At 35.5% G+C, this 23331-nt stretch overlaps 2 protein-coding genes across 4 annotated transcripts in view; one reads left to right on the top strand and one right to left on the bottom strand.

Moving 5' to 3' along the window:
* Positions 1 to 5636, top strand: part of LOC138703545 (DGAT1/2-independent enzyme synthesizing storage lipids) — a 15533-nt gene extending 9897 nt beyond the window's left edge. For both annotated transcript variants that reach the window (XM_069831501.1, XM_069831500.1), the window contains 2 exons: positions 2478 to 2681; positions 4842 to 5636. In XM_069831501.1, the coding sequence (XP_069687602.1) occupies positions 2478 to 2681; positions 4842 to 4952 (315 nt within the window). In that variant the 3' untranslated portion in view covers positions 4953 to 5636. The remainder of the gene's footprint in view (positions 1 to 2477; positions 2682 to 4841) is intronic.
* On the bottom strand, positions 1072 to 23331 carry Fkbp12 (peptidyl-prolyl cis-trans isomerase Fkbp12). 2 transcript variants are annotated; one of them, XM_069831502.1, is made up of 5 exons: positions 23108 to 23331; positions 22958 to 23005; positions 12428 to 12540; positions 11633 to 11754; positions 1072 to 1401 (listed from the first exon to the last, which is right to left on the bottom strand). In XM_069831502.1, the coding sequence occupies exons 1-5, from the start codon at positions 23142 to 23144 to the stop codon at positions 1386 to 1388; spliced, it is 336 nt and encodes a 111-aa protein (XP_069687603.1). In that variant the 5' UTR covers positions 23145 to 23331; the 3' UTR covers positions 1072 to 1385. The 2 variants fall into 2 exon arrangements, with proteins under 2 accessions (XP_069687603.1, XP_069687604.1); XM_069831503.1 differs by lacking the exon at positions 1072 to 1401 and adding an exon at positions 10818 to 11141 and having other exon boundaries at positions 11681 to 11754.

The raw sequence follows: 23331 nt of genomic DNA, 5'->3' as shown, positions 1-23331 counted from the left end.
TGACGAACATACAACAGTTACTTTATAAACTTTTATTAAAGAACTAATAAAAATGCTATTATTTCAGAGTAAAATTTTTCAACTTTAGCGTGCAAGTTTTCTAGAGACGTTAACTCTTAAATTATGAATAGAATCCAATTATCTTCAAATTCAGATATATCGGAGCAAATATAAATGACACTCGGGAGGAAATTAAACACAGAATAAATATGGAAAATGCCTGTTGTTATTCGGTTGAGAAGCTTTTGTCATTCAGTCTTTCAAAAAAAGCTGAAAGTTAGAATTTATAAAAGTTATATTATTGGTTGTTCTGTATAGTTGTGAAAATTGGACTCTCACTTTGAGAGAGGAACAGAGGTTAAGGGTGTTTGAGAATAAAGTGTTTAGGAAAATATTTGGGGATAAGAGGAAGTTGCAGGAGAATGGAGAAAGTTACACAAAGCATAACTGCACGCATTGTATTCATTTGATATAATTAGGAACATTAAATCCAAACATTTGAGATGGGCAGGGCATATAGCATGAATAGGCGAATCCAGAAATGCATATAGAGTGTTAGTCGAGAGACCAGAGGGAGAAAGACCTTTGGGGAGGCCGAGACGTAGATGGATTTGAGGGAGATGGGATATGATGGTAGAGACTGGATTAATCTTGCTCAGGATAGGAACTGATGGCGAGCTTATGCGAAGGCAGCAGTGAACCTCTGGGTTCTCTAAAAGCCATTTGTAAGTAAGTGTAGACAATGGGAATGGAGGGGCGAAGCTGAACACACATTATGTTAGAATCTCCAAATAAGTTATTAGTAGCATGACACCAATTTCATTTTGCATAAGAGTAGAGTGTATGGTATCACTGTATCTGCTGGTCATTATTATATGGAGTGAATGTTACTTTTAGTGATGAATTCCTAGGGAGGGGCTTTCAGATGTATTCAAACTACTTTAATTATTTATGACAAGTTTAACTTAAAAATCTGCATAAAAAATTAAAGAATCCCATGTTCTTAGTCATGTATGTCTAAACAATAGCAGGTTCTCTCCTAGAGAGAAGGAACTCTTATTTTTAACTTAGAAGTATGTAATGATCTAAGCTTAGTAAAACAAGGTGTATCTGTCAAGCACATACACACATGACGACAATACTGGCAGTAGTAGTGCTTAAATTATAGTGCCAATCAGCATGTAAGATAAAATGATTCCATGGCTTATTAACTCCACCCAGTCTCCTCCCATGTATCTCTAGATGTATTCAAGACATGATCCTTCCAGAAAGTTCACATCACTGTGACAGTCGTAGATGACTAGTGGAATGTGAGCAGAGAACACGATTGTGTCCCTGATGACTTTATCCCTTGGCAGTATTTTGACGAAGATTTCAGTTATCAGCTAATGATTTACTGGGCTGCAAAATAAATGCCAAGTCAAAGTCACTGTCGATTTGAAATATTGTATTACGAGGACTTTGCTTAGGAAACAATAGAAAGAGATACACAGAAAGCATTGCATATAACTCTATTATCATTACATCATTCAACTTTTTCGTGTATGTCTTCAATAAACTATAAATTTTATATTTATAATAAAATTGATACATTCTTTGTTAACACAATATGAAACATAACTGGCTGTATATATCGATTGTATAGGTCGCACAAGAAACGATTACCAAAAACCAATGGTGGTGTTGCTGTCTGTTTTGACGTGTGTATGTAGGCACGCCAAGGGGGGAAGAGGTGCGAGCTGATGGAAGTACTGTCTCTTCCAAGAAGAAAAATTTGAAGCTAATTAAATGCGCAACATATGTTTGCGAATGAAATAATAATAAAGTGCGATAAAAGACACGCATTCACATCCAGTGGAACAAACTAAAGTCTTAATGTAACTATCACAACAAAAGACTGATTCTATCGATGTCATTTCCTTTCCGACTGTACTCTTGAATATCATTCAAGTTATCTTGTGACCTTTCCTATTGCCTGCTCTTCCTTATTGCAGTGTTTGATTCGTATTCCTTCCATCGGTAATCCGTGCTTGCGAGACCTATAACAATGACAGCATCCATGGATAATAAGGAAGGCTGTGGAATACTATTTTCGTATAGTCTTATTAATGTTGTAAAATAAAAGTATAAAAATCAATTCGTATTAAATAATAATAATAATAATACTAATAATAATAATAATAATAATAATAATGATGATGAATTTAACCTGGCAGAGTTAAGGCCATATGGCCTTCTCTAACACTCAACCAGGAGTAATAATGTGAACATGTTATAAAAGTCGTATTTACACGTTTTTAAAAAACTAATCTCAGGAAAATAGTTTTCCATCTCGCCATGTTTGCTAAAGTCTTCGGAAAATGATATAATTTCGTATCAGCCTTTCTTTTGCAGCCCAGTGTGTATTTTATCTCAGCAGTCATCTGGCTGTGATGTATTAGAATGTTTGCTTCTATCTGGTGTATTTTGTTTTGCAGTCAGTCATTCCAATGTTCACACAGAATCTGCGGGAAGCATTTCGTAGTGTGGGCTTTGGCAGGCGCTTCTGGCTGAAACTGTACCAGTTGACGAGGTTCCCACTTGTGCCAATATATGGTGGCTTCCCTGTTAAACTGTGCACGCACATAGGCAAGCCTATCCCTTATAATGCCAGCCTCACTCCTGAGCAGCTGCAGATGAAGGTAATTTTTCAAATGTTTCATTCTTATGATAACCATGTTTATAAGTATTCATTAAGAGCCATTCACTTCATTTTATTGATGATAGTGAAATTTAAATTAACAACACTCACAACTACCGAGGTTATATCAGCATTGCCAGTGTGCCGAAATTTTGTTCCATAGGAGTTCTTTTACAGCCAGTGAATCTACTGACATGAGCCTCTTGTATTCAAGCACACTTAAATGCCATCACCTGAACCGGGATCGAACCCACAACCTCGGGCACAGAAGGTCAGCACTTTACCAATTGCGCCACCCAGGTCGCCATTATAGTGAATGGGATAATTGTTTAGAAAATACGAATGTGTCTGAAAAGCTGCTTCAGCACACTCTGGCCATCAAAAATAGCTACATATCTATTTTTTTTTCTTTCTGTGCATTTAGTTATGTAAGAAAAATACTGTTGGACCTCTGAATATCATTATTCTGAGCTTTCAGGTGATAAATATCTATAGCTGAAAAGTGTATTGGATATACAGGTACTACAGGTTAGATTCCATGTAAAGACGAATTAAGATTCCCCCTCCCCCCTTACCTTGGAGTGTGGAGTGAAGATTAAAACAGACCACACTAGTCTTGATGTCCTCTGATTGAGGTTCTGACTGATATGTACATCTATCATCAGGCAGTACATCTCACTTGATATGTGTCAGAGAAAGAACAATTGTTTGTATGCATCTGAAGTCTATACTAAAAGCCAGGTTATGAACCGACTAAACAGGAAGTAGTTGGGTGGGCGAGAGGAAAGTGCGGGTTAGAGGGGTAGTCTGTGCAGTGATGACACGTTGAGTGTGGGGGGTGGAGGGGAGAAGGAGAACGGAGCTTTTCATTGGATCTCACGTGAAAATGTCGTCTGCTAACGAAATCTGGCAACGAGATCACGGAGACAGTGTAGCCAAACTTCCAGTTCATTTGTAACACCACGTGCATTACGAGTCGCATTTCATTCCAGCGTCATTAACTCGTGCTTTCTTAAAACAGTAATTTTAATTACTAATATTGTTGATAGTGTTATCGAGAACTATATACAGTAGTACTTGAATAGAATAATGAATTCTCCCGAGTGCTACGATACAAAAAGGAAATGGGTTTTTAAGTCTGGAGAGAAAGAGAAATGATTTTGTCTGTATACAAATATTACCGACAAAAGTGTAAATGGAGGCATTACATCCGTAGAAGAAGCAGCGCAGCAAATGGCTGAGGCACTGCTTGTGACTTACTTAACTGTTCTGATTTCCATATTGTACTCATATGTACTATAAATTAATAATAGATCTAATAGTGTCCGAATACTCTTCTTTATTTATTTGGAGTTTTCAGACCGCTCGACTTTTCTTTTTAAATTTGTATATTTGCTTATTGATATATTATGTGAATTAATAATAGTAGTAGTAATAGTAGTAATAATAATAATAATAATTGAATATACTCGTACATGACTTAATCAGTAGAAATATAAAATTAAGATCATATCCATTAAATTATTATTATTGATGTACAAAAATAGCTAAACAATAAATTCGATTTATAACGACAACTCAAAATCAAAATTACTATAATGTATCTTGATACGTTAGTCAACACTATATTACTATCATTATTATTATTGAATTGAACCGTTGTTCGTTTGCTTAACTGAAATGTTTGAATTCGTTATATACTTCTTTATTATATTAATAATTGAAAACACAGCTACGACAGTTATTTTAAACATATCGGTGACAAATGATGAACATGCTTTGATTCTCACGCCACTATGTGTCAATAGAGCTCAGAAAGAGAGCAACAGAACGTTGCTTCCAGTTTAGTCAGTTCATAATCTGGCTTTTAGTATAGCTAGTCTGCGATGTCTGCAATGGAGGGGAAAAGAAACTGGCCACCCTACCATATTATCTCCTGGCTAGTTGACTCATAAGTGGTGGCTTCTTCAAACAAGGTGGAAATATCTATTCGTAGTTTTAATGATAGATAATTCTGCACTTCTATCAACTGTTAGGAGTCACAATTAACAGTGGCAAATATGAAATATTACAATGCAGAAAAGTTTCATAGAAGAGGTGTTTTCTATTGCGTGGAGTTGACCTATGTTTGATACTCATACAAGTGCTTATTTATGCGCAGGTAGCACGAGCCATCGAGGAGCTTATAGAAGAGCACCAGAGAATTCCAGGAAGTATTATGAGAGCTCTCGTGGAGAGAGTGTACCAGATGCCTAAGAAGAAGTCAGAGTAACACAAACATCGAACATTACAGTCATAATACCATATCAAGCAGCCTAACAGATAGAGCCTGGTCATAGTCTCGAACAACGAACTGTGCACAAAACAAACTACAGCGTGGTTTCATATCTAAGCTTTACTATTGTCGAGTGAAATCACGTATCATATCTTCAGACCAACTGTGAGCAACTCCATTAAGCCAAATCCCAGGCTCGAATATGTGTGCTAACAATTTCATGTCTAGTATTTTAAATTAATTGGTGGTGTCTTGCAGTATTATCATCTCTTCCTAACATAGCCTCATCACATTGTAAACAGAATTGCTTGAAAATGCAGACTGAAAGGGTTAAGAAAAGCGAACAGTCTGATTTTCAGTGCAGAATGTAAGAGCAGCATGAAGTCACAAATTAAAGACGAGAAGAAAGCCAGTCATCAACCTGAACCACGTATTCCATGACACATTCCATATACATGGTTGTGTTCTGATATTGTTAACAAACGTTTTTATTTTAGATATATTTACACTTATTGTACTTAAATGTTACAATACTTCAGTAATCAAATTGTGTTGCTAGTGGTCTTATTTATATATTTTATTTTTTTTTTTTGTGGTTGTGGTTATGCGTAATTTTTATGTTGATTGTTATAAAGTTACCAACTATTTTTACATATACAAAATAAAATGAACTATAAATTACGTGTTGCATCATGCATTAATTATTCTTATACTTTAAGCAGGACGAATAGAAGGAATAGTGTACACACTCAGCGAGTTTACACGGGTCCTCCGCAATGCAGCGCTTCTATCGCTAGGATCGTGACTTGGAGGAAGTTCACAGTTCTTGTTAGGCTAAACATAGTCCTTTTTAAAAGCAAATTTCTACCATTTAACCCGTATATTCGTAACTTTAGGAATACCTGCATAGTCCCTTATTCATAATTAATAGCCTTCTCTCAATTAATACTATTATGAACGTTCGTAACAGAAAATACAATGGGATCTGAAACGCTATGAAAGCGATAAGTTCAGTATTTAACAAGTTGCGAATTCAGGGACAGAAAACTCTACAAAATGTTAAATAAAACCAGAGATGAAAGATATTTTACGTGCTTATAAATTAATTAAATTACTCATCATATGAATGATTAGTTGCCTGCTACTTTCGAGAGTTTGCGAGATGACTTGGCCGATTTACGAGCTTGCAATTCTATTTGGATTTCCTTTGTCCTGAAGAAGAATCGGCACTTTAAGTAGTGGTAAACCAATTTAGGAATAATATCCATGATGTGTTCTCTGCAACAACCTGCTCCTGAAGACTGGATCGTAAGAGCGTCAATAGTGTCAAGACAGTCATAGAAGATATCACCCCACATTACACTCGCTGAGCTAATCTTTTCTTAATTTTCATTTCTGTTTGAAGAAGTACGTCGTACACAGCTTGGGAGGGATGGGTTAGAAAACTGACGTTCCTACCGGATCCGTAGTCCTTGATTTGGGTGAGAGCTGCACAATGTTTAGACACATTACTTTTCTGTCGAAGGGAATGGACACAGAGAGTACATGCAATAAACTTAGAGAAATGATTTACGACACAATCTGCCACATGATACCCTAAAAATCTGTCAATCAACACGGCAGGAGTGGTATTTACCAACTCGGGCACAGCACCTTCCCAGCCTTGACCATGCATTTCTTCACAAAGAACAATTTTTTCTTTTATACAAGTTTCTACAGACTTCTTAACTCCCTTGTTACGTAATAATGTCTTTTGTCACTATTTCTACCGTATTCTGATCTACAATCCGGAGTAAAACAGTACAGCATTTTTGCAATTATTTTGTAAACCACCACACAATATTTTTTTGTTGCTGGTTAATTCAAAGCACAACAAATTGAAGACTTCTACACAAACCCAAACAACAATGCATACTAACAACCCCTAACAACTTTCACCATTAAATGCGCGAGAAATTGTATTTTCGAGGTGTCTGACCTCAGATAAATGATGGACTTTAGCGATCAAAGCGCCACTAGTTCTCAGGTCCGCCACCGACAATGAGAGAACATAGGAGTGCGTACACTATTCCTTCTATTCGTCCTGCTTTCAGTTCATTTGCTAATGATTTTCCCTTTTTGTAGTATGTTGCTTTGAACTACTGTATATAAATCATTTCATTTGCTATGCAATGAGAAACTTTTATTTCCCACATTGCATACAAAAGGTATCCTTTAAAAAAAATCCCAAATAATAAGCTCTATCATTTATGCAGATATAATCTCTTCTAAGTCTTGCAGTTTAAGGCATCATGCCTAGTACTTGTGTTACAGAATGTACTCAGGTTGGAGTCCTTATGGGAAAAAAAAATTGTCCGTGTATGGACTGGTGCCCACCCAACATCATAATGAATTTGGGGAGCTATGATAGATAGGAAAAAGTTTCGATAACCAGCTATAATGGCTTGGGGGGAGGGGGGGATCATCATGCTGACCACACAGTACTCTCTGCTGAGACAAGTGAATATGAAGCCAGCAGTAGGCTGGTCGGTCTTGGCCTGTTGTTAATCACTTCTAATGTTACTTTTATACTTCTGAAAATAGATACTGGAAATTAGGTATTGTTGTTTAGTCAACTGTCCAAAGACAGGTCTGAATCTCTCAAGTGAAACCAAGAAGGCACCACTTATAAGGCAACTAGCAGGGGCAAATGCTAGTCACGAAAGTTAGGCTTGCTCTTTTATTCATAGGGGAAGATGGGAGGATATAATAATTCATAATTAATAAAAATAATCAGACCCACATAAATAATGTATTTTATAATTATGAAATAATTATGAGTCATGGATCATATTCGCTTATCAGATGTAGAAGTTCGATATAATATAACAAACATGGCCAACAAAACAGTTTATTTAGTTTTTTCGACCCTGCCAACCAATGCACATTGTTGTATTGAGATGCACTGAACGAGCGCACATATTCTCTATGTTTCAATAACACATAATTCCGAACTCATTGCAATACTTCAAATTAATGTTTAAGAATTAATAATACATGCATTCTGCTCATACAATTACATTGCACTCGCAAATCACAGCACATTCCCGCTGTCAATACTGCTCTGTGTAACATTAAATAGTCATTGGTGTAGCTCTCGGACCAGAGCTTCAAACAACACATAACAGAAGCATGTGCTCCTATGACGGACCAAGGAGGAAGGCACTTGCGCGCGCATCATATTCTCGCTATTTCTACGTCTTTCCTGTAGCTCCGAGAAACGAGCAAGCATTGCGATACTTGCGGTGTGCAACCTGCAGATGGTATTACGCCTATACAGTATTCCAAAAATCAAAATAAATTTTAATGTATGTAACGCCATTTTGAGAAATACACATTCTACGAAAATATTGAGCTTGCGCAGCAAGCATAGCATGCCCTGAGAAATCGCCCCTGGCAACTAGGCCAGAATATGATGGGGTAGGGTGGCCAAAATTAGGTACATGAGAAGGTAAGTTGTTTGCACTAAATTAATTCAGAATGGCATAGGGTGTACTTAATGAGTTGAATAACCACATATATCGCACCTAGGATTCTGAAGTGTAGTAACTCAAAATACTTTATTTTTCAGTTAACTAATATTAAAATATTAATCATTAATCTTCTGGAGCTCTACCACTTTCTAAATGAATTACGATTTCTTCAAATTCATTCATTGTTATAATAGAATTTCATATCTCACTCTGGATGAATTAATGATTAATATTAAAATGTTAGTTACTGAAAAATCAAGTATTTTGAGTTACGACAGTTTAGAATCCAGGGTGTGATACAGAGAAGAGGAATGATCAATTATGATTCTGAGTGAGATCTATACTGTACCACCTCTCTCATATTAGAGATCTACACAGGCCGAAATTCAACCCGGCCTGATCTGAACCAGACCCAAAACCCAAGATTAGCTGTTGTTGTTTAGTTACCTATCCAAAGACAGGTTTGAACCTCTTAAGTAACACCAATAAGGCATCACTCATGAGGCAACTGGGCCAGATAATGGGGTAGGGTGGCCAGTTCCTTTCCCCCTCCAATGCATATATTGCTGATAAGCTACATATTCCACTAAGATTAGCTATTAGCTTATAATTATCATCCAAGCCTGACCCAAAACCCGAATACTAGCAGATAGAGCAGAGGCCATAGGGGTTAGAAACTGCTGTGAGAGAGATCACTCCAGTAGGAGCATAAGAAAGAGTAATCTCTCAGGTAAAACAAATGATCAATGCTCTTATCTGTGACAGAGCAGAGATGAGACAAATACCATTATGAAATACGAAGTTGAACTAAACAGTAACTTAAAGGCGCGTCTCCACTATTAAACATTAAACAACAACATGTTAAATGTTAAATTGTTTACCATTAACATCCCAACATGTTGACTGAACATGTTAATGCTAATTTCATTTAACACTTTGTCCACACTGTTAAACATGTTAAACTTGACTTTCTTTGCATAGTCCACCATAAACAGTCTATGAGATTTTAATATACTGTAGATAGTGTTTTATTTTCAAACCTTGGACAATGGACTCAGATGATCTGACTTTTGTAATTGTCTCTATTGCTTGTTACAAGGCTTTGAAAAGGAAGAAAATGAGAATGTGGATGTAGCAATATCTTAGTAAAAGACACTATGCAGGATACATTCCAAACGAGCGTAAAGTTGAATACAGTATCGATTTGGACTCAAAAACTTGCTGAGATGTCAGAACACGATTTTAATATAGTGCTGCAAAAATACTTCCTGTTACATCAAAGAAATACGCAATTTAAGAGCAGCCATTTCATCTCAATTAAAAAAATCACAGCGCGATTGATTATCATAGGACCTACGACATGATAGATGTTAAAGGAGTGGGTAATATCGTATAATTATTCTTTCCGAAGTTTTACGAACGTTAACATACATCACCAAATACGACCATTACTGACGTCAACATAGCATTAACGTTTAGCGTATGACGAGAGTGCAAAAACTCTCTATTGTATTCTCGAGAACAATTAAATAGTAATTCCAGTTCTCTATAAACAGTCGGCCTTCTTAGTTTTGCCCGTGTATTCTTTTGCAGACACATCCCACAAACAAGGCCTTTCCATCAGTGCATTAATTTTATTCTAATGTATTTTCTTTCGTTCACTCCATTACTTCGAACAACTTACAGCCAACACCAAGGACCAATGATAGTATAAAAATGATCAAGATACGTGCCACAAAATCGGAACTTCTGTTGTTGCCATAGACAAATAAGTTGTTGCTATGGAAACTGTACGAACTTTGCCGAACTGTACCGACGCTGCACGAGCAAATGAATTGACTTGACATGTTTTCCATTTCTGCTGGAAAACACGCCAACATGTTAAAAGTGTTAAATTCAACATACTTAGTTAACATGTTAAGTCAATTGAGACTTCAAATGTCCATATACATGTTAAATTTAACATGTTATATTTAACAGGTTGTTGTTAAATGTTTAATAGTGGAGACGCGCCTTAAGATACCAGTAGTCTATTGTTCTGGAAGGATGTCGAGTGGACATCTAATCGTTCATGCATTAAAAAAATCTTCGTATTATTATTTAATCCGTATATACTTGGAAGAAAAAAAGAATTATTTGTATTTCTTTAAGGCCCGAACCAATAGGAGTGAGTGAATTTCAACTTGCTCTCTGCTGTTCTGAAGCATTCCAGTGCTCCCTCTACAGCTGCAGGATAACTAAATGCCCTATTTTGTAATATTTCACATATAACTAGAGCTCATTTTCCGAGCATATGTGCCACAGAGTACGTAAACTTGCTCACACCAGAGTACAGAAATAACAAGTCTAATGAAGTTAAATTAGATGAAGACCTTTTTATTATTCATATTAGAGCACATATACGTTGTGGACAGAATATAAAAAAAATGGTAACATTACCACTGACATTCTGATAGCAAAACTCAAATGTGAAATAATAATTGTGACATCTGTTACACTAAGAAGTTTCCAGTCCTAGTATGGATGACATATGCTACGCAACATAAAGAAACAAAACATACTGACAGAACAGATAGCATTATTTAATGTTGTGAATGTTGGCAGCACTGGCGTCCTTCAGGGCTCCACCTTCAGGAGCTCCACGTCGAAGATGAGTGTGGCATTTGGTGGAATAGTGGCATCAAGTCAAGGAAAATCATTATAAATTAGTGTAAATCTCCCCCCTCTTTTCAGAGACAATCAGAACTCAGCTGATTTACAACAATGAAAAAGATACAAGGAACCTTCACTGATAAGTGACCATTAAAAATTATAGAAATATTTTCGATTAATGACAGTCAATATATATAAAAAAAAAGATCCCTAACTATTTTTCTTTGTTAAACTATTTTATCACATCTTTAATTATTCATAGAAAGCCTACGGCAACATTACACAGCAGCGACAATTCCTGCTTTTCTATTATCTTCCCTTCAAGCGACTTCCACACTTTATTGTGTGATCCTTAACACCAAAACAGCTCCTTTCACATAAGAAAGTAATGCCAGAAAGAAGCTTTCCCAACAATTACTTTATAAAAGATCCCTCCCTACTTAAGTCACAAATTCATACATTAGATTTACTAATCTTTCATACATGTGAGAGAATGTAATCATCCATACATACAGCACAAAAGAGTGACTGGTGTGTGCAGGAAAAAACATGAAAGGATATATTCCAGGGTGTCCACGAGATCCGTATGCATAATCAGGCGAGCACACCAGACGAGCACGTTGGCCAACACACATCTGGAACAACAGCACACATGAAAGCATTGTGCATTGTGGGTATGAAGTAACAAGGAAGCCATTTCTAGAACTTTCATTCAAAAGGGAATTACTGCAACCTTCGTAAAAAGGAATACAGAACTTTCGACAGTGACTGTAACCATTTGGTTTCTGTTAAATACTGCATTTGATAATATTTAAACTCTTTCGAAAAGCACCTTTCATCCAAATCTATCCTTTAAAAACCTCAAATAATAAATGTGCTCTTCATCATAATAATTTAACATTAAAAAAAATACCATCACTTAAATTAGATAAGGCAGTCAATATACCAACATTATGGTAAATTACTGAGCAGTAATAAACATGATTGTTCTTGTAGAAAATGACCAAATCGACAGGAACAATAAATACCATGATTGAAACTGTACAGTAAGAAACTAGAGACTTATCAATTAAAAAAAAGAGAGAGGTACATAGAAATCTCAATGATTTCAAGAAATTACAGAATACTAAGTGTGATTTCTTCATTACTGTACCTGACATTTAACACACTTACATTACAAAGCTTTTGGTTACTATGAAGCTGGGACTTTATATGTAGTACAGGAAGTATTGTGATGATATAGAAAATAAGATTGGTCATGTGACGCTTTGTTCAAGTAGCTACAATACTCAGTGGCACTGTCCTTACCTGTGCAACTCCTTGGTCCCATCCTTTTATCACCTCTCCCTTTCCTAGTCGAAACTTAAACGGAACTCCTCTGTCCCTGGATGAATCAAACTTCACACCATTTTCTAACGTACCTGAAGTCATTAAAAACACATCTCAATGTCAGACCATTTGGTGTCCTTACATGATGGCAAGGAAGAAACCTGACTAAAATGTTGTTCTCCATAAAAATTTCTTTGAACATCAGAATTCGAACCAGATACACATGTATGGAAGATCCTTTTGTTAATTCGGATATTGTTATTAAATATTGGGTAGCAAAGAGGGTAATGACTTTGCTGTTTTCAAATTTCAAATTTATTTACAATTTACATTTGAATTGAATACATATGAATAGATACCCGAAATGAGCATATGCTCGTGCTTGGGTACAGTCCCGTAGTCTACATAAATTTTACAGGGTTCAAATAATAATGCTGATGATATGAATAATAGTAACAACAACAACAACAATAATAATAATAATAATAATAATAATAATAATAATAATAATAATAATAGAATAATCGTGACAGAAATGATACAAAGATTGTAATACAAAATAATTCAATAATAATAATAATAATAATAATAATAATAATAATAGTGATAAAACAAAAATATTTACAATAATAAAATAAATACTAAGACGGATAAAATAAAATATAAAACTACTAGCAAGAGTTAACACAACTTAAAAAACATATAATAACCGGAAAAAATGACGAACTCGAAAATCAACAGAAAAGTTTGTTGTATTGCAGACGACAGCAACCGCCGTATTGACATTGTGTTGTGCATTAATGGTAGTAGGGGGGAACTTTATATGTAGTACAGGAAGTATTGTGATGATCTAGAAAATAAGATTGGTCATGTAACGCTTTGTTCAAGTAGCTACAAACCCTGAGTCTTACATACATACACAGTAGTTACAGTGTCTAAAATTACCACATATACACAAATACTCCATGCACTCGGCAAAGCGGTACCAACCTTATTTCAAAAAATGCGCGCGCACCTCAGTTTTTCTTTGCTAAATTCCAGAAAAAATATGCACGGAGTATTCGCGTATATATAGTAATAGTCTAGGGTCTGCAGTTGACAAGTAGAAAGGACATCAAAACTATGCAACATTACAAACATAGTTCTCTCTTATTCTTTCAGTCCAGCCTTAATATCTATATAATTACTGTATTATGGAAGAAACTCAAGTAGTTCATTGCAACTGCACGTGAATGCTCAACTATGAATTAGGCAATGATGCTGCTTTTGAATACTGTCTATCATTGATCTAATTGAGGATGAAAGCAATGTTGGATTGTTTACAAAAGGTGTGGATTTGTAATACTACACTTTGCAAATAACTGGTGTATTCTTAGAAACTCCAAGAGTGCATTACAGTTACTACAAGTTACCTTACAACAACTGCTTCAGAATGAAGTAAATACACAAATTTATACAAAACTATAGAACTATTAGTAGCATTCAGAACAGTCAGAGAATGGCTTCTTACTATGAGAGTTCAGACAATCACAAAAGGAAATAAAACACCAAGAGGTGCTGAGTCATGTGAGTCAGTTTGGTTTAAAGTTTGTTAAGGAGTTGATATGTTATTCAGTTCTATGTTAAAATTGTTATAATTGTGCGTAAATTATAGATTTCATTGTTTGCTATGCCACAACACAAGAACCTAAAGTCTTGTATAGAGTTTTATGTATAATATGTATTTAAAAACAAACTTTGTGCAGAACAGCAGTAAGACAATTTGCAAGACAATATCCTGGCAATCTTGTTCCAGATAAGGAAACTGTTCAACTAGCTGAAAAGTTACCATAAGAAGAATCTCTGTTGACAAAAAAAATCTGTTACCAGATGCTGAATTCTGATGGAAGAAAAATGAGATGAACAGACTAATGACTGAAACATGCCCCTAAAAAATTTCTCTGTCTGCTAGCTCAGGAACCAAGCATTATAACATCTTCAGCAAGAATTGAAACTTACTTATGGCTTTTAAGGAACCCGGAGGTTCATTGCTGCCCTCACATAAGCCTGCCATCAGTCTCTATCCTGAGCAATATTAATCCAGTCTCTACAATCATATCTCACCTCCCTCCAATCCATTTTTATATTATCCTCCCATCTAAGTCTCTGCCTCCCCAAAGGTCTTTTTCCCTCCGGCCTCCCAATTAACACTCTATATGCATTTCTGGATTTGCCCATACATGCTCCATCTCAAACGTCTGAATTCAATGCTCCTAATTATGTCAGATGAAGAATAAAATGCGTGCAGTTCTGCATTGTGTAACTTTCTCCATTTTCCTGTAACTTCATCCCTCTTAGCCCCAAATATTTTCCTAAGCACCTTATTCTCAAACACACTTAACCTTTGTTCCTCTCTCAAAGTGAGAGTCCAAGTTTCACAACCATACAGAACAACCGTAATATAACTGTTTTATAAATTCTAACTTTCAGTTTTTTTGAGAGCAGACTGGATGACAAAAGCTTCTCAACTTTTTTTTTTTTACGTGTAGGCTCTCTTTTCCAATAGTCTGTTTAAAACCATTCTACTTTAGCACTGAAATCACCAAATGAAATTCTCATGTGATATCTAGATAACTGATCAAAAGTATGTTCCAATTTCTAATAGAAGCTATCCTTTATATGGTCGTCTTTATGTTTTGTAGAGGGAATGAGCATTTATAATTACGATATCGCACCATCTACCCTTAAGTACTGAATACGATAACATGTCACTGATAAATTCGACCTTTTTTACTGCTGATTTTATTCTTTTGTGAATAAAGAAAGAATCCTGTTCCTAATTGGTGACTGTTTCCTTCCCCATAATACAAGTAATCTCCTATTTGAGATATCCCGTTCTCATCTAACCTAACCTCCTGTATGCCCAGTCTATTCTATATCTAGCTAATTCTTTTGCTACTAATGTTACCCCTCCTGTTCTATATAAACTTGTAACATTCCAAGTACCAAATCTCATAAACTTATTCCTTTATTGTGGTCATGCCAGAAAATCAGTCCATTCCAAGGCTTATTTTGGAGTTTCATAACAAGCTGTTTTTTTTTACGGTGATGGGTTGTTAGCCCTTCGCCCAACCCCCAAGCTGGAGGACCACCCCTCATCGGCTGTCCGCGACTGCTTATTCAATATATTCGCAGCTACCCTCCATATCTGGAGGCCGTCTCCTCTATCCGCAACCTGAGGACGCGCCATGCCGTGGTGATAGGGACCCACAAAACATGGTGCAGCCAGACTCAACTGTTGATAGTCCAGTCAGAGAATGTGTACTACAGAAGAATTGAAACTACACTGCTTAAATTTAAAACCTATAAAATTACAGTGGTTCATGAATTATATCGCACAATCATGTGAATAGTCTGACTTTGTAACTGAGTGCTGGAGAGTGTTGCTGATAGAGTGCATCATGAATTAATAATTTTCGGATTGAGCATGTTTCGAATTACATGACCACATCATTTCACAAAACAACTGGTATTGGTGCATAGAAAAACTCCAGCTTGTGCATGAAGTATGAAAAGATTGTATTGTGGTTTGAATACACACAGGATCATAGGCCTATTTTTCATTAATGCACTGTTGCAATATATCACGCAGAAATAATCAAGACACTTCTCCAGCAACAGACATTGACTGAATGTCAGAAATCATTCTTTCAGCACGATTTTACCACTACACATACTGCTTACAAATCACCAGATTTTAGAGGTTTTTGAAAATAGAATCATCTGCACTGGGTTTTGGTCTCCATGCAAGTTCCAATCTCACTCTGTGTGATTTTTATTTATGGGGGAACTTAAAAGACAAGGTTTATAAAAATAATCCTGAGACACTAGAGAAACTAAAAAAAATATATGTATATACATTGCTTTACTCACACCTAAGAACTTGTGTGTGTTAATGGAAATTTTCTACATAAATGTTATGAAAGCGTCACTGCTTATTATTCTTGTAGCACAGGTTAGTGCTCATTATCTTCAATCTTTGTAGTGTATCCAGTCATTTGCTGACAACACGTGTTCCACTATGTTTCACTATGAATTTCCTCTTCTTACAAATTATAGGTAAAAAGCACGATACTTGTTGTGTATTGCAGCAGCCACATTCCAAAGATGAGGTGTAATCAATATCTACTGGAGAGAATTGTCCAAGGTTACAGGGATTGCAGATTTTAGATTAGTTCTACGGATGCTTGTAACAGGGCAGTTTAAGAGTATATGTTCCAAATCTTCTTTGTTATTGTTGCTCCAGCAACAATTACTAGAGTCAACATGATTAAAGCAGTGAAGATACTTCTGAGTGACAATATGGCCTGTCCTGGCACTTGCCAAGAAAGTTTGTATGTGTCTGAGAATGTTGCGGAATGTTGTAAAGCATTAGGTTTCTTTTGAATGTTTTGAAGTAATTGGCCTTTATCAGAAGAAAGCCATAATTCGACCCATAAATTTGTTAAATGAGAATTAACTGCAGACTATGCGCTGGTTAAAGAAGTTATTTGCATAGGTTTGGGCCCCAAAGATGATGTCTGTTTAGCAATATTATCTACAATCCCATTTCCAGTAATGCTGCAATGACTAGGTATCCATTGGAATACAATTTCTTTTTGAAGATTTAGTTTATTTAATATTTTTTGTATAGAGATTGTAATTTGTGCATAGGAAGTTGGAGTATATTTCATGATATTTAGAATAGCTCCCATCGAGTCACTGAAAATGCATACAAGTATATCAGATAAGGTAGAGACATGTAAAAAAGCTACCTCTATGGCCAGTAGTTCTGTTTCGAGACTAGAGGGAGATGAACATGATATATAATATTTCTCATATTTTGGGATATAATCCCCTGCACCTGAAAGTCCATCATCAGGATTCTGTGACCCATCAATATAGATATGAAAAAAATTTTCATATTTGTTACAGATTAGTTCCATAGCACTAGATTTTAAAACATGTGGTGCATCATTCTTAGTATAATTGCCAGGATATTAATATAACACTTTGGCCTTTTCCACATCCATGGTGGAGTTTCACTGACAACTAAATTTTGTTCCATCGTTAAACAAATTACATTTAAAGGAACATCTTCCATTTGTATATTATAAAACTTGCTGAAGTTGTGATCTGTTATTTGAAAAAACATACAACATCTTGACGAAGACTGAAGCTTAAGGTGAATTTTAAGAATTTTCTCACGTATATATGACCAAACAGGTTGGACATTACATTCAATTTCTACTGCACATGTTAAGGTAGTTTTAGGCACTCCCAAACACAGTTTTAATGCAGCATTTTGGAATGTAGTAATTTTCTTCAGGTATGTCTTTGATGTACCACCCCAAACTTCACACCCATATAATAATTTGGATCTTATATAAGCTATATAAAACGATCTCATTGTTATATCAGATCCCCATTTTCTGTTTGCAACAATTTTTAAAAGATTAAGTCTAGGCACACATCATGTAATAATATGATTGATATGTGCGTGCCACAGGAGTTTTTCATCAAAAATAATGCCGGGAACTTTTGGAGTTGAATTATAAGGGATTTGTAGGTTGTTGATGAAAATGGGAGGTTTATAGTTTTTCAGACTATATCTTCTCGTAAGTAGAATGCTCTCGTGCTCATTATAATCAGTTTTAAATGTCAATTTATGCTTTCAGTAGAAAACGGGTTGCATGACATGCTATTATTAGTGGTGATGTTGGTTCCTTTTCCCAGTTGAAATGTTGAGGTATAACACAGGCAGAGAATGGAGTCCTATGGCCACAAACACTACTAACCACTCTGTATTAGCACACATTAGTACAATTCTCACAGTTACCAAGCTGTGCTAATATTCGCGACAATGAAAGAGTGGACAAGATAGTCAAATACAGCAAACATATTACAACACTACAATTCACATTCACATCTTGATAGTACCAAAAATGGAAGGGTAAAGGGGAACTCAAACAATGAAAGCCTTAGTTATACACCTTCGTCTTTTGTTCAACTCCTTTTCGCAACCAATGTAAACATGATGACGAAATCTAACAGCATAACTCAAGATATGATTTATGCACCTTCCATCTTCCAGACTCAGCCAGAATATAATCAATGTACCAAGAAAAGAAACTACTTATGGACTCAGGTCAATTACTTCTTCCAGTAAACCTTGGGAGGTAGTTCTAAACAGAAACTAACTGAAAAACACTGAAATACGCAAAAGCATTTCTAAGTTAGTCATTTTGATAACATGCATTTCGTAAGTAGCATTTTTCACAGTACATTTCCGAAAAGTGTGCCACCCATCTCGATGTAGGCTTGGAACCATTCTACATTGACAGTCACACTGACTTCTACATCCTAGGTGCTCAACAAATGGTTACACATGCTTCAACATATGTTGTAAAATCTTCATATTATTCACTAGTAGGCCTATAGCATAAACTAAACATCTCACAAGAAGCAGTCAAATTGGTAATGATCCAGTGGATCTGTAAATCTGTAACATGGTACCAGTACTCTCAGCTTTTTCGAAGGAAGCAATACTAGGGATTTTATAGTCATTATCAAAATGATGTTTATTTTAAATGTTCAATCAATATGATTTATCTGTATTGTGCAAATTTTATATTTGCTGTGACATCTCAAATGGATAGTAAAATATAAATATAAATATAAAATCTACAAGGATATGTTCCAATGGTACATTTAACACAATATGAATGCAGTACTTATTTACATAACCCAAGAACACGACGATTGACTACCACAGAAGATCCAAATGTATTGCAAAATATCACTATTGACTACATAATAATAATAATAATAATAATAATAATAATAATAATAATAATAATAATAATAATAGCATGGCACTATAGTTTTTTAATTTAGATACAAAGTACAACATGTTAATTTTATCAATTTTATCATTTTAATTATTTATAATAAGTTGTATTTTAACAATGTAACATGAGTTATATGTATCTAGAGTCATATCCACAATTCTAAAAATTTATATTTCTCGAAAATCAAATTTAAAATTGAACTGCTTATCAATATCTTCAATTACATAAAACTCATGAAATACATTACTATGTATGGTCTAATAGATTAAGTTTAGATTTCGTCCTTTTAAAATATCTGATGATGCCAAAATGGTGAAAACATTAATATCCATTTGAGATGTCATAGCAAATATAAAATTTGCACAATATAGATAAATCATATTGATTGAACATTTAAGATAAACTTATCAAATTCGACAGATTTATCTGAAACTAAAAATGAATTGTAAAATTATCAAAATGACTAACTAAGAAATGCTCCAGTTTTGGACATAATGTGTTTAAACATCTTCCTTTATTTTTTTATGTATCTAGGTAGAACCACCTCCCAAAGTTTTCTGGAGGAAAGGCTTGTGCTACACGTGTAAACGTAAAATGGGGCATTGCTCTTACACCATGCTATTTTTAACGTATGTTCATGCAGAAATTTTCCATCATTTTTAAGCAATACTACCTTCCAATTTATTTTGGGGCATTTTTCGGTCATCCAATATAGCTACTGGAGACAATGCACAGCAGGAATCAAATATGAAGGATGTTTTTTCTCTCTATACCCCATGTTACATGTCCATCCAATTACTAGGTTTAATCTCTCGTTATTTCAATCCTGCATGCTGCAGCATAAGATGATGTTACTAGATACAGTCATCTGACTGAAGATTGCACCATGTCATAACCTTATTCCAAATAATTGGACTATTCACTGAGAAATGTGTCTCTCCTTCTAAACTATACTCCATGTCCCAACCATGAAACCCTGGTAGGAATGCATTACACAGTGAGAAGGAATGATAAAGTACAAGTGGAGTGATGACTATGTATTACAAATTTACACTCCACCATCCCACAAAGGTCTTTTTTTTAATGCTGCGCATATTGATGCGTAGCCATTTATAACCATGCCTACTTTTCGGCGATTATGATGAATTCTGTTCTGAGGCTGGGTCAGTCATTAGATCGGATTCTGTTAGCCCCATATGATAGGCTAACACATGAGTATGGAAGTAGGCAGAATGAAGATGGAGCTCGGAACAACAGCAAAATGAACCCAGGGTCCAGCACCGAAAGTCAGCCAGCATTTGCTCTTAATGGGTTGAGGGAAAACCCTAGAAAAAACCTAAACCAGGCAACTTGTCCCAACCAGGATTCGATTCCGTACAAACTAGTTTCACAGACATGCTGACCACTATTCCAAAATGGTGGACCTCACAATAACGGTTCCATTAAATGATTCAGTTATTTAAATTTTCACTTAATTACATACATTAATACATACACTAATATTAATGGTTCCATCCCTTTCTCTCCATACATCACATTGTAGACAACAGAACAATGACACATCCCGTAGTTTATCACTTCCATGACTAACTCTCTCTTCAATTAATTAAGCAGTCATGATAGAATATGCACTAACCCTGATACATCTATGTCGTGGCTTAGAACATTACTTGTTGGACGAATCAGGAAGTTTAGACATATAGATGATTCAGGTGAAACTTCATTATTTTGCCGTAGCACTTAAATCACTGAAAATAATCTCTACAGTGGGTGTGGACAAAAATTCGATTTCTGACATCTCTAATAAAGCACATGGAATGCGTAAGGTTAGAGTGCGATGTTCCAAATAACAGCATTCCTTCTTCCCTTACCCCAATGACAATCAGCTGGAGGGCATGTGAGTGATTAAGTGAATAAGCGTAGAAGGAAAGTTATAAATATATCTATGTGGCAATGTCCTGGCCATTTGCTGTTTGATGCCAGAAATGCAAATGAAGAATCCAGTTCCCATTGGCTGAGGGATCTGAAGAGAGGATGGGAGTACAAAAAATATAAGTTAGAGAGCTGTCAAAAGTTGCTTCTTTGCTTGCGAGAGCTTTAAATCGTAACACGCCACTCTACAGATATGAGAGACAGCAAAAGTTATAAATTTACCCAACTCTTTCCTAATTCCTACTTTTTTTTCAAGCCACAGAATGATGATTTTGTCAGACATTTTCAGATACAATGATGACATAATACAGTAGTACCATTATGATGCACTCGTTTCTTCACTATGGTCCAGGGTAAATTTCCGATAATCATAGCTTACAAAAGCACTCCTTTCTTTACTATGGTCTTCCTTTCTTCATTACAGACGAGGGTAAATCTCTCTAGGTTATCTGCTAAAAAGCGTATATGTAAGGCATATCAAATGCCTGAACAAATTAAACCTAACTTGTCACTGATCCTTGACCTTACAAAACCTCGATTATTTCTTTCATTTCAAAAGTCATCTTCCAAATAGTCACAATTGTTGAGAACTTACGCCTATAATGTTAATGGGAGGGAGGGAGGGAGGGAGGGAGAGAGGGAGAGAGGGAGAGAGGGAGAGAGAGAGAGAGAGAGAGAGAGAGAGAGAGAGAGAGAGAGAGAGATCGCGTGTATATTTGTAAAGTTGTAAGTTATTCCACCTATCAGTTTCATTTGATCAATGCAAATCAGACGTCAGTGTCTTAAATCAAACGTCAGTCCTGTGCGGCTGGATACTGAAATTTCAATAGAGTTCCGTCATCGAATTTTTATCGAATCTTTCACCTCGCTACGCACTAACACGAAACTGACGTCTGATTTATATTGCGTTATTTCATAATGAAATTAAATTGAAAGATGGTATGACTTTATAAAATATACATAGGCATAGCCTGTATCTGGAATAATAAATAAGAGAATCTTCGTTAAAATCGAGAATCAGTGACAGGTTAGATTTAGTTTGTTCTGGCTTTTGGTATACCTTGCATTTAGCTATGCTTTTCAGTAGATAGGTAGGCCTACATAAAGTTACCCTGGAGCGAAGAAAGGAGTGCCTTCCCGTCTAGTGCAACATAATGGTGCGTACACAGGGTTACGTAATGATTTCGTGTGAAAATCATAGATCGGATATAATAAATGATATTTTAGGTGGATTTATAGCTTTCGCAGTGATCAGATCTTGTGTTTAGAAAGGTGTGTGAAAATTATGAGGTTGTTTTTTTCAATGATGTAACTATGTTTTGTCTGCTGTGTATTGTACGTAGTGGAATAAAAAATTTGCCGAATTTCTCTTCTGTTGCAAGAAAGAATTACATTTTGATTCAAAATTAGGCATAAATACACAAAAACATACCAAAATACATGCTCTTACCCAGGTCTTATATATGAAACAGTAAGGAATTAGGAAGTTACATTAAATGACTGTGCATTAAGACATCACGTGTTTGGCTAATAATGTTTCACTTCCATGTTATTCACATATTCTCATCTCTCTTCTATTCTTTAATGCTGAAATTAATATACAAATACACTAGGCCTACTAAATACTAGTATCACATCACTACGACAGTGCAGAAGATAATTTCGAACAAAATGGTTTGTAGTTAATAAAAGCATAATTCAGACTTACCCGTATAATGTACAACAACAGTCTGTCCGGTTTTGGGATATGTTTGCCCTGGAAGAAGAGAGGCACGTTTAAGAGTATGTGACTAGAAATTATATCTGTACGAAGATAACAATTCAATACTGAAGAAATAAATGAATTGGGGTTAATTACCATCACCCGGCGAAACGACTTCTACTTCCACACCCATCACTGAAAGACTTTGGCCTTAAAGACAATATAAACGAAGAAAACTTCTAAAACAGATGTAAAATCTGATACGATGCAGTATGCTTGCAAAACTAAAATAGCCCCTTTTTCCCCTCAAACGGCCACTCCTCCAGCCTACTCAAACTCCAACAACCGCATTCACAGCAACTAAAAAAATGGCGCTCAGT

The sequence above is a fragment of the Periplaneta americana genome, chromosome 7 (genome assembly GCF_040183065.1).
Source record: "Periplaneta americana isolate PAMFEO1 chromosome 7, P.americana_PAMFEO1_priV1, whole genome shotgun sequence".
NCBI lineage: Eukaryota > Metazoa > Arthropoda > Insecta > Blattodea > Blattidae > Periplaneta > Periplaneta americana.
The sequence above is the reverse complement of the archived record's forward strand: the minus strand, read 5'-3'. Positions and strand labels throughout refer to the sequence as shown.

Excerpts from the sequence above, each read along its gene's own strand:
- Fkbp12 (XM_069831502.1), bottom strand. The coding sequence starts at position 23,144 with ATGGGTGTGGAAGTAGAAGTCGTTTCGCCGGGTGATG. Across the intron at positions 23,006-23,107 it reads AGTCGTTTCGCCGGGTGATG|GGCAAACATATCCCAAAACC; the intron begins GTAATTAACCCC and ends CTCTTCTTCCAG. Across the intron at positions 12,541-22,957 it reads TGTTGTTGTACATTATACGG|GTACGTTAGAAAATGGTGTG; the intron begins GTAAGTCTGAAT and ends TAATGACTTCAG.